This window comes from Pavona decussata, unplaced genomic scaffold, assembly GCF_977016875.1.
Source record: "Pavona decussata unplaced genomic scaffold, jaPavDecu1.1 SCAFFOLD_124, whole genome shotgun sequence".
In the NCBI taxonomy this organism is placed as follows: domain Eukaryota; kingdom Metazoa; phylum Cnidaria; class Anthozoa; order Scleractinia; family Agariciidae; genus Pavona; species Pavona decussata.
The window spans coordinates 1,523,720-1,538,845 of NW_028145538.1; the positions used below are offsets into that span (position 1 = coordinate 1,523,720).

The window sequence follows — 15,126 nt, forward strand, 5'->3', positions numbered from 1 at the left end:
TCCAAGTGATGTAGCGTGTTCGGTTTAAACTGTAGATACCTACACCCTTATATCAAATTAAAGCTTATAAAGCAGGTTATCAAACTAAACCAAGAAGTTTGAAATAAAATGAATTGCCGAATTTTTAGTACTGTTTTCTCAAATCAATTTTTCACTTAAAGGAGCCACTCCAAGAGCTAATTGTTTGTTTGCCTTCAAATTTGGACAGTAGCTAGTTTAACAAATAAACAACAAAAACGTGTCTGGGAATTTGTTCTTTCAAAATTTTTTTCTCCGAGAGCGATTTTTGTACGATCACTCCACATTTTTTTCATCCTATTTTGAAACTGTTCTATAACTTTCCATTGTTATTAAATATGGCAAAATGCAGACATGTTTTTTAGCGCTTTGGGTCCGGAGACTGAGGAGCAAATTAAATTAGCGAAAAACAAAATTTGCTTTGACTTGTAGTTTTAAAAAGGTGATTTGGACGCTCGCATTAAGAGGTGAAAAATTCGACAATTCATTTTAATTCAAAATTCTTGGTCTAGTTTAAACTGGATGCGCTACATCGCTTGGATGTGAGACACCTCTGAAGGTATAGGGTAACCTTAATTAGGTAAAATAAACAACCTTGCCACACTTAAATGTACATGGAAGTTCCACAAGGTCAAGGTGAATGGCCCTTGCCTCATGCTCTGTGATCGTACCTCATGCTTCATGCTTGGCTAAATGAACTTATTTCCCTGTTATGCAGGTTATTGTTAAAGCTGGTCTACGTGAGCTTGAACCAAACATTTTCATATAGTTTATATCCAACCCTTCTAGGCCCACAATGTACTCAGTCAATAAGTACAGTCAACTCACGCCTTACAGACTCCTTGCTATTACAGACACCCCAAGAATACGCACAGCAACTAAAACCCCAGCAAAATAAATTACAGATGTTTAACTGAAATAAATTACTGCAATTATGGACTCTCACTAGTAAGGATGGTGTCCGCAATAAAGGGAATTGACTGTATAATTTATTATTTTACCTTTTCTCCTGGTTCTCCATCAGCTCCAGGTGCTCCAGCCTCACCTGTAGGACCTTGAGCACCCTTTGTCCCTTCTGGACCCTGTATACCTTTATTGCCAGGTGAGCCTTGATTTCCTCTATTTCCTTTGAGACCCTTTGGACCAGGAGGGCAAACAGGGCACTGATCTTGCTCTCCTTTTTGGCCTTGTGTACCCTGTTCTCCCTGAGTACCAGGTGGACCAGTTTCACCAGGGGGACCCTGTTCCCCTGGTTTTTCAGGAGGGCAAATACCTTCCGGACAGAAGAATGGATCCGCTATGAAGAAAAAAAATTATTCAAAGCAGAGTTAGATTCGAGTTTGTCTTAATCTAGAGAATGTGTAGTGGTGTAACTAACCAGGGCTTATTCAACTCTTGACTGATTGGCTTTGAGGAAGAATAATGACTGACATGTCATCTTTGCAAGATAACACTGTGAACCCTATCTGTAAGAGCATGTTGCTGACTTTGTGTTTGTATATTCTTTCATTTGTTCATCTTTCCTTATCTGATTGTGAACCCTTTTATTTCTGCTTTGATGTTTTGCTTGACCCTGAAATCAGCGTAGTGTCTTTGGGGCAAGTCCTTGCCAATTATTGTCTGATGAATTGCATTGGCGAATCTTTAGCATGACCTTATTTGCAATGAGAGGAATTAAGGTGAAAAACGTTTTATAGTGTTTTAAACAAAAATGAGTTTAACTACTGTTTAAATGTGTGTCAACACTGTTTAAACACATAAAAAAAATTAAAACAAAACAAAAATTGTAACCCCAAACAGAACATTTTAAAGCAATAATTTATAGGCAAGCAAAGAGAATGAGAATAATAACTATTGTTGAAGGGCTTTACATAGAAGCATTATTTATTACGCATTCTCCTGTGCATTAAAATGGTTAGTTTCTAAAGAAACTGTGGTGCTGCATTGGCAGGGGAGTGGAAACAAATAGTTGGTTTCATCAGTGCAGTTGACAACTGATAATTTGGCAACCGTAAAGAGATTAGAGAGCTAATTTTTTTCAGCATTAGCCCATTGTCTTCCCTCATGAGGTGATTACACCTGAAACGTCATCTCTTGAATCTCTTTATGCTCAACAAATTACAATCAATAGTTACCAGGTGGGCCTTGCTCGCCATTCTCTCCCTGCACTCCTTTGAATCCTTTCAGTCCAGGGGGGCCATCCATTCCTTTTTGCCCAGGCAATTCTAGTCCACGTGCTCCTTTTTCTCCTTTATCACCTTTGGGTCCTTCTTCACCAGGTGGCCCAACATCACCCTGCATACCCCCAAAACCTGAAAAGAGACAAGACATGCTGAGCTAAACCACCAGAACATTCAAGCCAAGTGAAAGGCTCAATGCAAAAGCAATGCGAGTGATGATTTGGTCTTCAGATTAGATTTAATCATTCTGTCCTTCATGCTTTGCTTCATTGTTTTACTATTTGGGAAGGTGACAACTAAGGCTAATTCTTCAAATCTAAGGTCATGAAGATGAAAATTGATACTAAATGTGAAACTTTGTTTTGCTACTTGCAATTGGTAATCAATAAATTTTGTTGACCACATCATTTGAGAAGATCAAAATCTCGGCGACTATAAAAATTAGTGAAAAAATGGAACAATGTTTCGGTGTCATCTTGGCACCATTATCAAATAAAGAATGCAACACAAAAGATAATTTATACAGAAAGTAAAGGTGTGAAATATAATAAATTAAATTAAGACTAAAAGTGACTGGCTGGTGTTCATTAAGAGAGGTGTTATAAAGTAAGAGTTATGTCCGTTAGACAAATAGTTTCGCGGGAATGGAGTCTGACTGGGTGTTTTGACTTGGTTTCTGCTGGCAGATCCAAAGCATTTCAAAGATTAAGCAATCAAGCTTTCCCAGGCATCATAGAAATTACTGTCTCACCTGGATTGCCAATGGATCCGTTTTCACCTTTTGCCCCAACAGCACCCTTATCTCCTTTGGGCCCAAAGACCTGGGGTCCTGGATCACCAGGCAGTCCTATGTCACCTACATCACCAGGGTCTCCTCTTTCACCAGGTGTTCCTGCAGTACCTAATTCACCTTTTTCACCTTCTTGCCCAGGCACTCCACCCTGTGGTATAAATACATGATGGTTTGACACTAAACCCTGTAGACCAGTCAATCTATGACTTTTAATTAACAATTAGATTATGAGCTCGAGATTTCTATCGCGTGATAGTTGATGAGGGCGAAGCCCGAATCAACTATCACGCATAGAAATCGAGAGCGAATAATCTAATTGTTTTAGTATAAATCTACTACTCGTTCAAAACAAAACAAATAAATTATCTATTTCCTCATCGCAGACACTTCGAAAACACAAAGATGCGGACGCCATTTTGTTGAAAATCGCTACTCGCTATCTATCACAGAATAGATAGCGAGTAGCGTAGCCAATCAGCGAACGGCATTCGTGATAGAACACTAGTAGATTTATACTAATGGTCAATAGAATGTTTATGCATTAAAGGGGAACAGGGATGGTACAGTGGTGAGAGCACTTGCCTCCCACCAATGTGGCCCGGGTTTGATTCCCGGACTCGGTGTCATATGTGGGTTAAGTTTGTTGTTGGTTGTTGTCCTTGCTCCGACGGTTTTTCTCCGGGTTCTCTGGTTTTCCTCCCTGCACAAAAACCAACATTTCCAAATTCCAATTCGACCAGGAACGCATGGACACCTTTGAACAAGTTCCTAGAACTCTTTGGTACTTTGTGGGTAAATAATTATAAATTACATTTACATTTACAAAGGGTTGTCCACTTAGCAACATAAGAATCCCCCAAAATCCACTGAGTGAAACATGTAACTTCAGGTTTCACTTTTTTTGCTAATTTTTCAATTTTATTTTATAATATAGGTTTCAAAATTCACACGGAAACCAAGTCAAGTATAATGATAATAAAAAACCCTGTTTTATCATGTTTTTGTTCTAAAAAACATAGATAAAGTAAAATATATATTCATTAGTCTTTTAATATCATCTGAAAAGTTACAATTTTCCTTTCTAAAACCAAGACTACTGTCAACAAGTTTGGAAACAACCTTAATACAATATATTTTTTGTTCATTCTTTCTGCTTTTTTTTTTTCAGCTTCAGGTACAGGCACTAAGATATTAGCAATTAATCATGATATTTATCATTTAGCTTATATTTTTAATGCTACTGGGCCTGTGAATTGAATCCCAATGTGCGACAACTGAAATGAGAGCAACATCCAGGGCTGTCATTAAGAGGCGGGGGCCGGGGATTTCCCCCGGTTACTAAGAACATGGCCCCCGCCTATTTTCATAGGAAAATAGAAGAAAAATAGAACCAAAAGAAATTCCTAGCTGTTTGATTCCCCGCCTCCTTATTGTATTTATCCAGCAACTTGAAATCTTAGTGACAGCCCTGACATCAAGTAGCACTTTTATTTCTTCCCCTACTAATGATCCTGAAAAACTGGCTACACTTCTAATCCTGTTTCAGAATATAGAAGCCATGAAACACACATATACCTCAAAACGAAAATGCCCCATGGAATGGCCTGTGGATGATTCTACTCACTTTGCAAAGTGGCCACATTGCTAAAGTGGTTGCCTTGATGGTTTAGTGGTCATCACGCCTGACTAGTATCCAGGGAGATGTGATTTCAATTCACACTCCAGACAACAAGCTTTTCTTTTCATGTGAGGTGTGTGTTGAAAGTCATGTTATGCAGTGTAAGACTGTGAAATCATCTTTTCATCATTTTGTAAGAGTGCTTTTCTGGCTTCAAAATACTTTGTGTGATGTTGGTTAAATTTGTTTATATCTTCTATCATAGGAGACAGCAGGTCAACACTAATCCTCACCCCTCTTTCACCACCTTTTCCCTGAACACCTTTACTTCCTATGTCACCTCTCTTTCCCTATTAAAAAAATAATGAAAATAAAGGAAATTAAAATATTCCACAATAATTATATGTACCATTTGACTCTAAATTTTACTACAGCATTGTACTTGTATATTGTTTTCTTGTTAAGTCCTGTAAACATATAAAAGATTTTTCACAATACATTCCAAAGTTTAGTGAAGGTAATTTAAGGTAAGGTAAGTTAAAATAAGTTTCCTTCATTACCATTTTGATCTCTGTAATTTTTTTTAAATATTAGCTACCTGCCTCAATTGGATCTCCTGTTCTGCTTAAGTGTTGTTGTTAAGCTTTCACTTACTTGCGGGCCATCTGGGCCAGTTTCACCCTTGTCACCTTCAGGACCTTGTTCACCCTGAAGAATTATTAATGAGCAATAGTATGTCAATTTATGTGGTTATAAATAAATAAAGACGTTAATGCTCACTTTACTTGTAAAGTACAGTTAACTACAAAGAGCTTGACTCTATTGCTTATCTCGATGTCTTGACCACAGAGTTGCCTTTTGGTGACAAAGTGTATTACAAACATTCCAAGGAACTTGTTATCTGAGCAATGGACGATGTTAGCTACATTACCTTACCATTCATATCAGCACTTATGCCCATGTCATTATTCCTAGATCACGTACATGAGCTTATCTGAATACTATCAGTTTAGCCATCTGTTGTATATCAGGTCTCAAAAGAACAGCACTTGTGTGCATGTACATGTATTTTGCTATGCCAGTCTGTATTAATAGCAAACTTGACACGCTATCAATTTCCCTTGTAAGTTTGTTTTCCTTCCGCTCCCCTCCCCTCCCTTACAATAAACTTGGACTACTTGTCTGGGTACACACCTTCCACTTAGCTATCGCCTGTGGCAGGCTGGGTGGGTCCCATATCCCACCTTATCATTAGTTACCTACAAGCACTGGCTCGGGGGGTATCATTCTCTGGGTAAGTTTGCTACCACCCCAAATTACTCACTGGGTGTGTCTGCTACCGCCCAGGGGTTTCTGTCCCCATTCATTATCTCTGGGTGTGTCCACCAACCACCCAAGTTTGTGCTTTGGGGTTTGTGTCTGTTAACTGCCCCACTTAGTGGCTGTGCTTAGGGTTTGTGTCTGCTAACCACCCCATTTATTTTGCAGGGTGTGTTCGCTAACCACCCATTTACCCCTTCCAGGGTGAATCGCTACCACCCAACCTCGTTTGCTATCCTAGGAAGCACCCAGTGTCCATAGTGCCATTTACTGCCAGATTTGTCTTGTTGTTGAGTATTCTAGAGTGAAGTTGTTGTTAAATAAATAAATAAATAAATAAATAAATAAATAAATAAATAAATAAATAAATAAGTCTTTATTCAAAATAAATAAATAAATAAATAAATAAATAAGTCTTTATTCATCAGATAAAAATATGTATCAGATGTCACAATCATAGGTCAAAAAGGAAAGAATATGAGCACAAGAAGAAAAAATAGCATTGTAGGTCACTTTTCTTATCTGTTTAGGCATGATTGTCAATGATCCCTACTGGTACAAGAGTATATTGTGATGTGTGGTGCAGCGTTTAAGGGATCTTCAGGGGCAAGCTGTTTAAGATTTGTGCTTTGTATATTTGGCAATTTGCTAAAATCTTAAGGGGGTCCTCGTTCTCTCCCATGCACTTTGTTGACCTGTACCTAGTTGTTCTAAGCATGAGTTACCCTGCTAGCAGAGGTTTCTCTCTGGCAAGTACAAAGTCGTTTGCATCCTAGTATTTCGCGTAGTCAGCTCGTTTAAGTAAACAAGTTTAATTACAAAGCAATAAAGGTATTTCCAAAGGATTTTGCCCTACAGATTTGACTTAGATTTTGAAAACATTTTAAATGAGCAAGATAAAAACCTTGGCTAACTTTAATCATAAATTAAGCTGCTTTCAAACAACCAGGCCTTGGAATTTTTGCATGTCCATTACTGTATTGCAAGTAAGTATGGAGATGGGAAGCATCAGCCTGGTGTAAAATCACTTCAGTAATATTTAGATAAACTGGCATACATTTAAACTATTTAAATAAAACAACATTTCTTCAAAATAAATATGCCTACATGTGCATCAAAAAAGGCATGAAAATCACTTAGGACATTGGCATAAATTGACATACCGCTGTACATGTAAATTTAGCTCAAACATTAATTTTAATACATAAATTTGCAGTGCTAACATAAATTTGTATAGTTACATAGTTTCAATGCTACATGCATACAAAATATCCCTTTCAGACATACCCTTAGACCAGGTTCTCCTTCCTCTCCATTCGATCCTGCTTCTCCCTAGAAAGTAAATAAGGATATTTTTCAATGATTCGAAATAATAATAATTAACACCATAGAAAAGGGGGGGGGGGGGTGGTTTGGGAAAGGGTTTCTGCACTTTGCACTTCTCATAATAAATATTCCCAGTTACTGCCTCATCCACAAGGGGCTAGCTAAGTCCCTACTAAGAACAGTGCTTATGTGACTATGAATAAATGAATTCATCCCAACAATATTATAATAAAATCAACTTTGTTTAAAATAAAGTTAGAGAGGGGGGGGGGGGGTGCAGTTGGGAAAGGGTTTCTGCACTTCCCACTTCTCATACTAAATATTCCCGGTTATTGCCTCATCCACAAGGGGCTCACTAGGTCACTACTAGCAACAGTGCTTATGTGGCTATGAATAAATAAATTCATCCCAACAATATCACAATATAATTTAAGGATAAGGCTAAACAACAATAATGAGACCAACAACAGCAACAATTACAAACATGTATTTACAGAAGAGTTTCAAGAACTTCAATAAAAAAAGAAAAAACAATATATATAAATATATATCAAAATGATCCTGTTAAGGTTCTCTGTTGTAAAGTATTATGGAATGGTGCACATTTTTTTTCTGTCCCCAATTTTATTCCATTCAATTTCCACCCTTTTGGTGTTATGTTCCCGCCTCATGTATCCCCCTTCCTCATACACTTAATGTGAAGATGCCTGAACAATGCAAGAGAATCACAATCCATAAATTAAAAATAACTGGCCACTGCCACTGAAAAGATTGAATATTTTTAAAAGCCCACAGGTTTTCTCTTCAAACTTCTTCACTTTTACATAATCATGCACCTTTTGCAAATTGTAGACTGTGCACTAAACCAAAATTGAAATTGCATAGTCACATGATGGCTGTAGCACTCACCTTTGAACCACGCATGCCTGGTTCACCAGAATCTCCTTTAAAACCCACTTTCCCCGGCAAACCCTTTTCACCTTTCTCAGAAGACTGTTCCCCTTTTGGACCCTGTTTTCCTTTAGCGCCCTGGATTAACAACAATAATAGTTATGAGTTATCGCAAACGCTCAACTTATTTAAATGTCCTATGGTAGAAGGCCACAGGTTCAAACCAAGGCTCCCTGAAAATTTTGTTCGTTGCCCGCCAACAAAAACTGAGCTTTAAGCCTGTAATGGAGCAGTGTTTTGTTACCACTCTGTGGATAAATTTTGTTTGAGGAGAAAGAAAAGAGAAAAAGCCTGGGACCAGGGCAGGTTTGTATGCGATATTGACCACACAATTGTCGACATTGTTACTATTCTACCGCATTGTGTACTGATGGTTGGTCCAGCCTCACGTCCCAGTTCAGTGTGGGGCATGCCCTTTGAACAGGCTTTTGTCTGCGTGGTCCTCTGATGGCAGTGCTGCAAATCCTTGGGTTTAATTTTATGTCTATGATCATTATTTCCATGTTTCAAGACTGCTGAAGAGAGAGCGCACCATCTGTTCTTCTGCACGCACTCCTATGGGTCTGCCATTCTCCCCTATATAATGGTTCATATGTACACTCACCACATCTTACATGTATATCTTACACAGGGTTTTCATTAAGTTCAAGTTTGAATTGACCTCGCTCAGTCCTGTTCACAGGTACAAGTTTGCAGTTTACAAGACGGGGAAATGGTATTTCCCAAAAAGGACGATTATTTGAGTGGACAATTATGATTATTAAGTCTCGGAAAATGCAACATGAGGCCATCTGGAGCCTTTGATGACAACATAAATTGCAGTATTTTCCCTAAGATTAAATGTAACAAAAATTGATAACCATCATACTTACAGTAGATCCTAGCCCTCCTTTTGGTCCTTTCACAAGCTACAAAACATTAAGTTTACAATCCTGTTAATTAGTTAGTCAGTTAGTCAGTGGTGGACAAAGAAGGGGTTTGGGGGCCATAGGCCCCCACTTTTTGTGAAAAAATTTGATCTGAGCAGACAGAAATTTTTTCACATTCTTAAACATTTTCACAATCTATGATCCAACCTTGTATGAACTATTGGATTTTGCATTGGTAAGGCACTACTGTACTTCCTAAAATGGTCAAATTTGAATATTCTCTAACTTTTTTTACTTAAAAAGCTGATTGAGTCAACAGCAATTTCATGTTAGAAAACGGGTTCTTTGACAAATATTTGAGCGGTTTTGACCAAAGTACAGCAAAATCGGCCTATAAACAAAACAAATACACCAAGCACTAGCTTCTCTTTCGCTTTGGTTTCTCAAATAATAATCAGTGAACCACATCTATTACTAATCTCGTATTAAGATATGTATATTCGTCAGAGAAGAACATTAATCATGCTCTCCAATCTGATTGGTGAAAATGGCCTGACACAAGTTGCATTAACATTTCATGCAACTTTCAAACCTTTGCTTTGCGTGCACATAGAAGCAAGCTTTACAACATATTATCTTGACACTTGTCCTGCTTTGAATGTAGTTTCCTGCATTGATTCACTAAACTATGACTAGTTCTTATAAACACATTTTTTTATGGTGTTGTCTCTCCCGTCATAGTTTTGTCAAAATTTGTGTTTGGCAATCTCATGCATTCAACTAACTCGTACACATAATCAAAACTTGAGCTCAGGGGCAATTATTGATTTATTTTTCTGAATATGGTTAGTGAAATATTACCAACAATTATAGCGACAAAGTGATCTTGGAAATCCATCTGTGAGCAGTCCTTTTGCTGCAAATGTCGAGCATGCACAGTCATTAAGTTTAATGTGTCACATTCCTGACACATTATGACGTCATTAAAGTACATTTTACCAGGTGTTCTCTCTGGAAAAGTGTGAAGATCTGGTACAGGATTGGGCTGATTTTTGCTGAATGTTCCTGGACCCATGAGTACATGTAGTTCGAAGCCCAATTAATTAAGTTAATACTGGGTTAAGGTGAACCTTGATTATTTTGACTTTAATAACCAATCAATAAAGATTTTTCCAAAAAGAATTTTTTTAATTAGTGTTGATGAAGACTTTCCTTTACCATTTAATTAATAAGCTTAAAATTAGCTTTTGAAAACATTTTTAATGAGCGAGCAGAAAACCTTGATTAAGCTTTTAATTGTGGATTAGCATTAATATGGCTTTCAAACAACTGAGCTCTGTCCAATATAAACCTTACCTTGTCGATTGGACCTACGAGTTCAAGCTCTCCTGGGGGACCTGGTTCACCTGGGGCTCCCTGACAAGAGTAAATCAAGAATTTACTAACTGAGAGGCTTGGGGTTCACCACGTACAGAAAATGTTGGCGAGAAACTCCTGACAAATGAAACTGTACAATTTTGACAACAGAAAATGGGGGAAGACCAAACAAACAAACAAACAAAAAACCTGGCTGAGAGGGATGATGTCAGATTTATGCAGTTGCCCAGTGGTTTCTTGTGGAATACGTGATAAGTGAAATGGTGACTTGAATGAAATGAAATAAATAAAGAAGCATTTCAAGCTTCAAAATGAACTAATAACCGGAAGGTAATGGGTCGACTCTCATCAGAAGGAGTCAACTCGAGAACACTTTTCATTCATTGGAAACTAACACCACTATCAACAGAGATTATGGAGAAAGGTTTGTAGACTACTTAAGTCCTCTTGGGGACGATTCGGTGAAATCAAGTCGGAAAGTCATCAATTAGCTTGCATTTGTGATTTGGCAGTCATGCTTAGGTGTCCCCATTGCTCCAGATGATCCCAGAACTGAATGTGTACCCTCTTTTCCAAGATGGGCTGTTGTTGTTATTATTTAATATATAATTATTCAAAAAAGAAATAAAAGGCAGAGTAGAGATGCAGAAATGTCAGAATGACAAGTACATGTACTTAGCTAATAATAATAAAATGTTTAGCAAGCAAAGAAAGGAGGAGAAGGTCACTAACAGCTACATGTACAAGTTTTGCTGGGCAAAGAATGAGTCACAAACCATCTCTCCTCTGTCTCCTTTCAACAATGAAGCATCCCCTTCTGCCTGGTCACCCTACAGATAAAAGGTTCACAGAATTATACAAGATTATACATTTAAATATGAGGGAAGTAGTCAATACTACTATACTTGAACAGGACCCACCAACCACAAAATAGATGGTGGTGTCTGCCTGCTCCCCTCTTCCTCAACCTCAAAAGATGGTGCCTTTATTGCATAGCCACCCCTCTATACAGTAGTAAAAAAATGACAATGAGATTCAAATTTCACTTTTCTTGTCGATCTTGCAATGCTGACTCTTGTTAGCTGAACATTTCTTTGCCAACTCAAAATTTTTAAGCCAACAAAATTTTGTCAGTAATGTTCATAAGATAGGTGGTGCCTTAGATTAACCCCCCTACCTCAGGCAAGGTGAGTCCTCTTTGAACAAACTTGTTATGGTCGCTTCCCTAAGGCACTCTAAATACCTTATTCACCCCCCCCCCCCCCCCCCCCCGGAAAAAAAGAATAAAATTTTGTGATTTAAACATTGTATTTATTTTACTCTTATTTAACTATTCAGTTCGCAAATGATATTTTCCTCATTATTTCAATTTTTCGACGAACAACAACCCAAGTGAAATTAGTCACATCTGACGGCAATTAAATACCTATAAAGGGCATTGGCTGACAAAAATAGCAAAGCAGAAAAACGGAAAACATAACTACTGTTTAGATTGTTATTGGTGCCTATAAAAATGCATATTTCGCAGTATATAATTGAATTTATACCCCCAAATTGGCACCATTAACAATCTGTACTATAGTTATGTTTCTTGTTACACTATTTTCAAGCCCATACTCTTAACAGGCCCAGAACAACTGTAACAGTCTGTGTCATCTTTGTTTTTCACACCCTACAAAACCCACAGATTTAAAGCAATGCATAAAGGTAAAAAAAACCACCCACTATTTTTAAATGGGATTTCCCCCTCCCTCTTGCCAATTTGCTTGGGAAAAAGATGGGAGAGAGACATTGGATTTAGCTTTACAATCAATGTACAACCAGAGCTCAATAGTGATACAAGAAGCAAAGCAACTTCTTCACCAGCCTCTAGGCATAGATAATGATAAATGCTTCTTACCCTTTCTCCGTTAGGACCTCGCTCTCCTCTGCTCCCCTGAAGGAAATGACAATGAAAAGTGAACAAAATGAGACATTTTTATGGCAAACAAGATGGCAATACAATGTGACAATGCCATCCCCAAAAACAAGTACACTTCATACAAATCAAAGCTTCACATTTTCTTCAATGAAGAGCCAGGCAAAGTGTGTTATTCAGCAAGTAAATAGCTCCAAGAACTGTTATTCTAACTAATAGTTCACTAAACACAAGCCACCAATGGTTGTTTTTCAATAAAAAGTCTCACAGTATAAATGAGTTACATGTTGGGTGTTTCTCCTCATTTGGAAATCTATAACAATTATGTGCTGTATGCCATAAACATGTTTTTGAACAGCCCAAATGGAATTTATTTATAATAAGTGATGATCCACAATAGTCTTACCGTTGCACCAACTTCACCTTGATTTCCCTGAAGAAGTCAAAGATAAATATATTAAATATTAAATAATACTCAAGACAAAAAAATAGCAATTGAATTTGCAAGTGTGGAGGCCAGATTGTTGGTCAACTTAAGATTAACCTTAACAAACTGTAACAATTTTTGCTTGGCTATTAATTCAACCGATAATAATTATTTGCTGTTGATGTCATCCTGTTCAGATTCTCTATGAAATCCATGCAGTAATCCAGAATTAGCTTCAAATTTGATTTCAGTCATTTCACAGAATAGTGAATCAATGTTGATTGCCAGTAAAAATTTTTCCCTAATCTAATTCAAACTGTAATTTGAAATAAGCACTAAAGGAGTGCTTGAAGAAAACTTACCTACGTACTGACCCCAACAAACGCTTAATTTTGATACAATAATCATTTCACCACCATGCTAAGCAACAGAATGAAAGAGCAGTGTCTAAATTCTTTACATTACATTACTAAACCTCAACTAAATGCCTTATGAATGGACAAACAATCACCTCCTCCTTAGCTCAACAAGAATTATAATTAACAGCTACATGCAATACTTACAGGAATACCAACACCACCTTGCGGCCCTTCTGGTCCCTAAAGGTAATTTGGGAATTGTTTAATAAAATATTCATTTTTTGAAAAAAGTTATCGTCACATAATATACACTTGTATTAGTAGCTGTTGTTACATTTGTGACAAATAGAACAGTCTCAATGGCCAGTTTAGAGAGAAAGAAAGTGCTAAAAATCCTCTCCCTCAGGCCAAAAAAGGTCAAATCTCCCTCACTTTGAATGACTTAATTTACCTTTACAAAATAAACTGGTTTCACATACCTATTCATAAATTTGACATATGTCTCAGGGTGCAGAATGAGAGACATTATATCAAATGTGCCATAACATAACCCTCCCCTCTTTCCCAACTTCCTGGGCTTATAATACTGATAGCTACACAAGGGGTGTGAACAGGACTTTCCTGTTTTGTAGAATGGTTTGAAGTTGTCACAACATAAATATCTTGACATTAGACAGGATTAGTGTTGCTTTACAGTCGTATGAAAGTGAACAGTACCAATAAGTGTGCAAGTCTTACCCTGTCTCCCTTTTCACCCTTAGGTCCTTGGTCCCCCTAAACATAAACAAGAGCCATTAGAGATGACTGAATAACATGAAAATTTAACCCTGGATTAATTACGTGTAGCTTAAAAGAGAGACGAAGATTCAGCTTTCAGAGGGATTACTGAAAGTGGTTCTCTCCATGGAGCTGAGTTTTGCACACTAACAGACAACCTGGTGAGCATGCAGATCAATCTAAATTACAATAGTTTAGAATAATAAGCTAAATTACCGAGTAAAATTTGCCTTCTCAGAGAAAAGTTATTTTTTTAAACATAAATTACACAAACTTCAAACAAAAACTCAGAAGAAAAAACTCATAACTCTCTACAGAGCACCAATTAATGGTACAACTGCTTTAAACTTAATAATTAAACAGGGGCAAAACTGGAAAAATAAGGAAAAAATAATTATCCGAGCTTGACTCAAACTTGACTAGGCTAAAACATCACTTGTGTTGCCAGTAAACTTGTCATTGAATCCCGATCAGAGGCTCTAGCTCACATATATGAAGTGATCTATTGCAGTATAAAAAACAGGTATGCATTGCCCACATGTGGGCTGTGCTGTGCACGCACTGCGGACCTGTTTGTTTACGGACACTCACGCACTCACTCACTCACTCTTACATGCCTGATGACATGATGGGTAGAGCACTATACAGCGTACTACCCACAATTATACAGAATTTACCTGGGAACCTTTTGTTGCATTGACTGGACCATCAAATGGATCACCCTACAAGAGTAACACATTGCAATATGTAATAATCCACTGTTATATGTAAACTACATAAAATTAATATAGTTAGAAACCTTCTGAGAACAAAATCTCATCAAAGGCTATTATGCTTTAGTGGTGAATATCAAAGAAGGAAAGAAAAGTCTGTTAAAGATAGTGTTTTTACTTTAACAGCTCAACTAATGTTCTGCGAGTTAACTAATCATTTCACAATAAACTAAAAACGTTTGAGGTCCAAGCATTATGTGAATTGGTTTACCAGATGTGGCACATTCGAACAGAAAGCTTGAAGATACACATTGCTGACCAGTCTCCACATACTTCACCTTCAAAAAGACTTGAAACTGGTAATTAAGCTTAAAATGATTTACTGCTAGCAAACTCTCAGACTCACAAAAAATTATCTTTGAGCTCTCAAAGCAAAAACGTCTTTAGTTATCTTTGACAGACTTTTCTCAATTTTCACGT

General features: G+C 37.3%; 1 protein-coding gene across 2 annotated transcripts in view; it reads right to left on the reverse strand.

The window, feature by feature from the left end:
* The window catches only part of LOC146469392 (uncharacterized), an 85,162-nt gene that overhangs the window by 35,037 nt on the left and 34,999 nt on the right, over positions 1-15,126 (reverse strand). For both annotated transcript variants that reach the window (XM_085123420.1, XM_085123419.1), the window contains exons 10-24: positions 14,611-14,655; positions 13,895-13,930; positions 13,361-13,396; positions 12,777-12,803; positions 12,353-12,388; positions 11,229-11,282; positions 10,432-10,491; positions 9,079-9,114; positions 8,165-8,284; positions 7,217-7,261; positions 5,264-5,317; positions 4,903-4,959; positions 2,950-3,139; positions 2,154-2,330; positions 1,020-1,315 (exon numbers count right to left, since the gene is read on the reverse strand). In XM_085123420.1, coding sequence (XP_084979546.1) covers positions 1,020-1,315; positions 2,154-2,330; positions 2,950-3,139; positions 4,903-4,959; positions 5,264-5,317; positions 7,217-7,261; positions 8,165-8,284; positions 9,079-9,114; positions 10,432-10,491; positions 11,229-11,282; positions 12,353-12,388; positions 12,777-12,803; positions 13,361-13,396; positions 13,895-13,930; positions 14,611-14,655 — 1,269 coding nt within the window. The remainder of the gene's footprint in view (positions 1-1,019; positions 1,316-2,153; positions 2,331-2,949; positions 3,140-4,902; positions 4,960-5,263; positions 5,318-7,216; positions 7,262-8,164; positions 8,285-9,078; positions 9,115-10,431; positions 10,492-11,228; positions 11,283-12,352; positions 12,389-12,776; positions 12,804-13,360; positions 13,397-13,894; positions 13,931-14,610; positions 14,656-15,126) is intronic.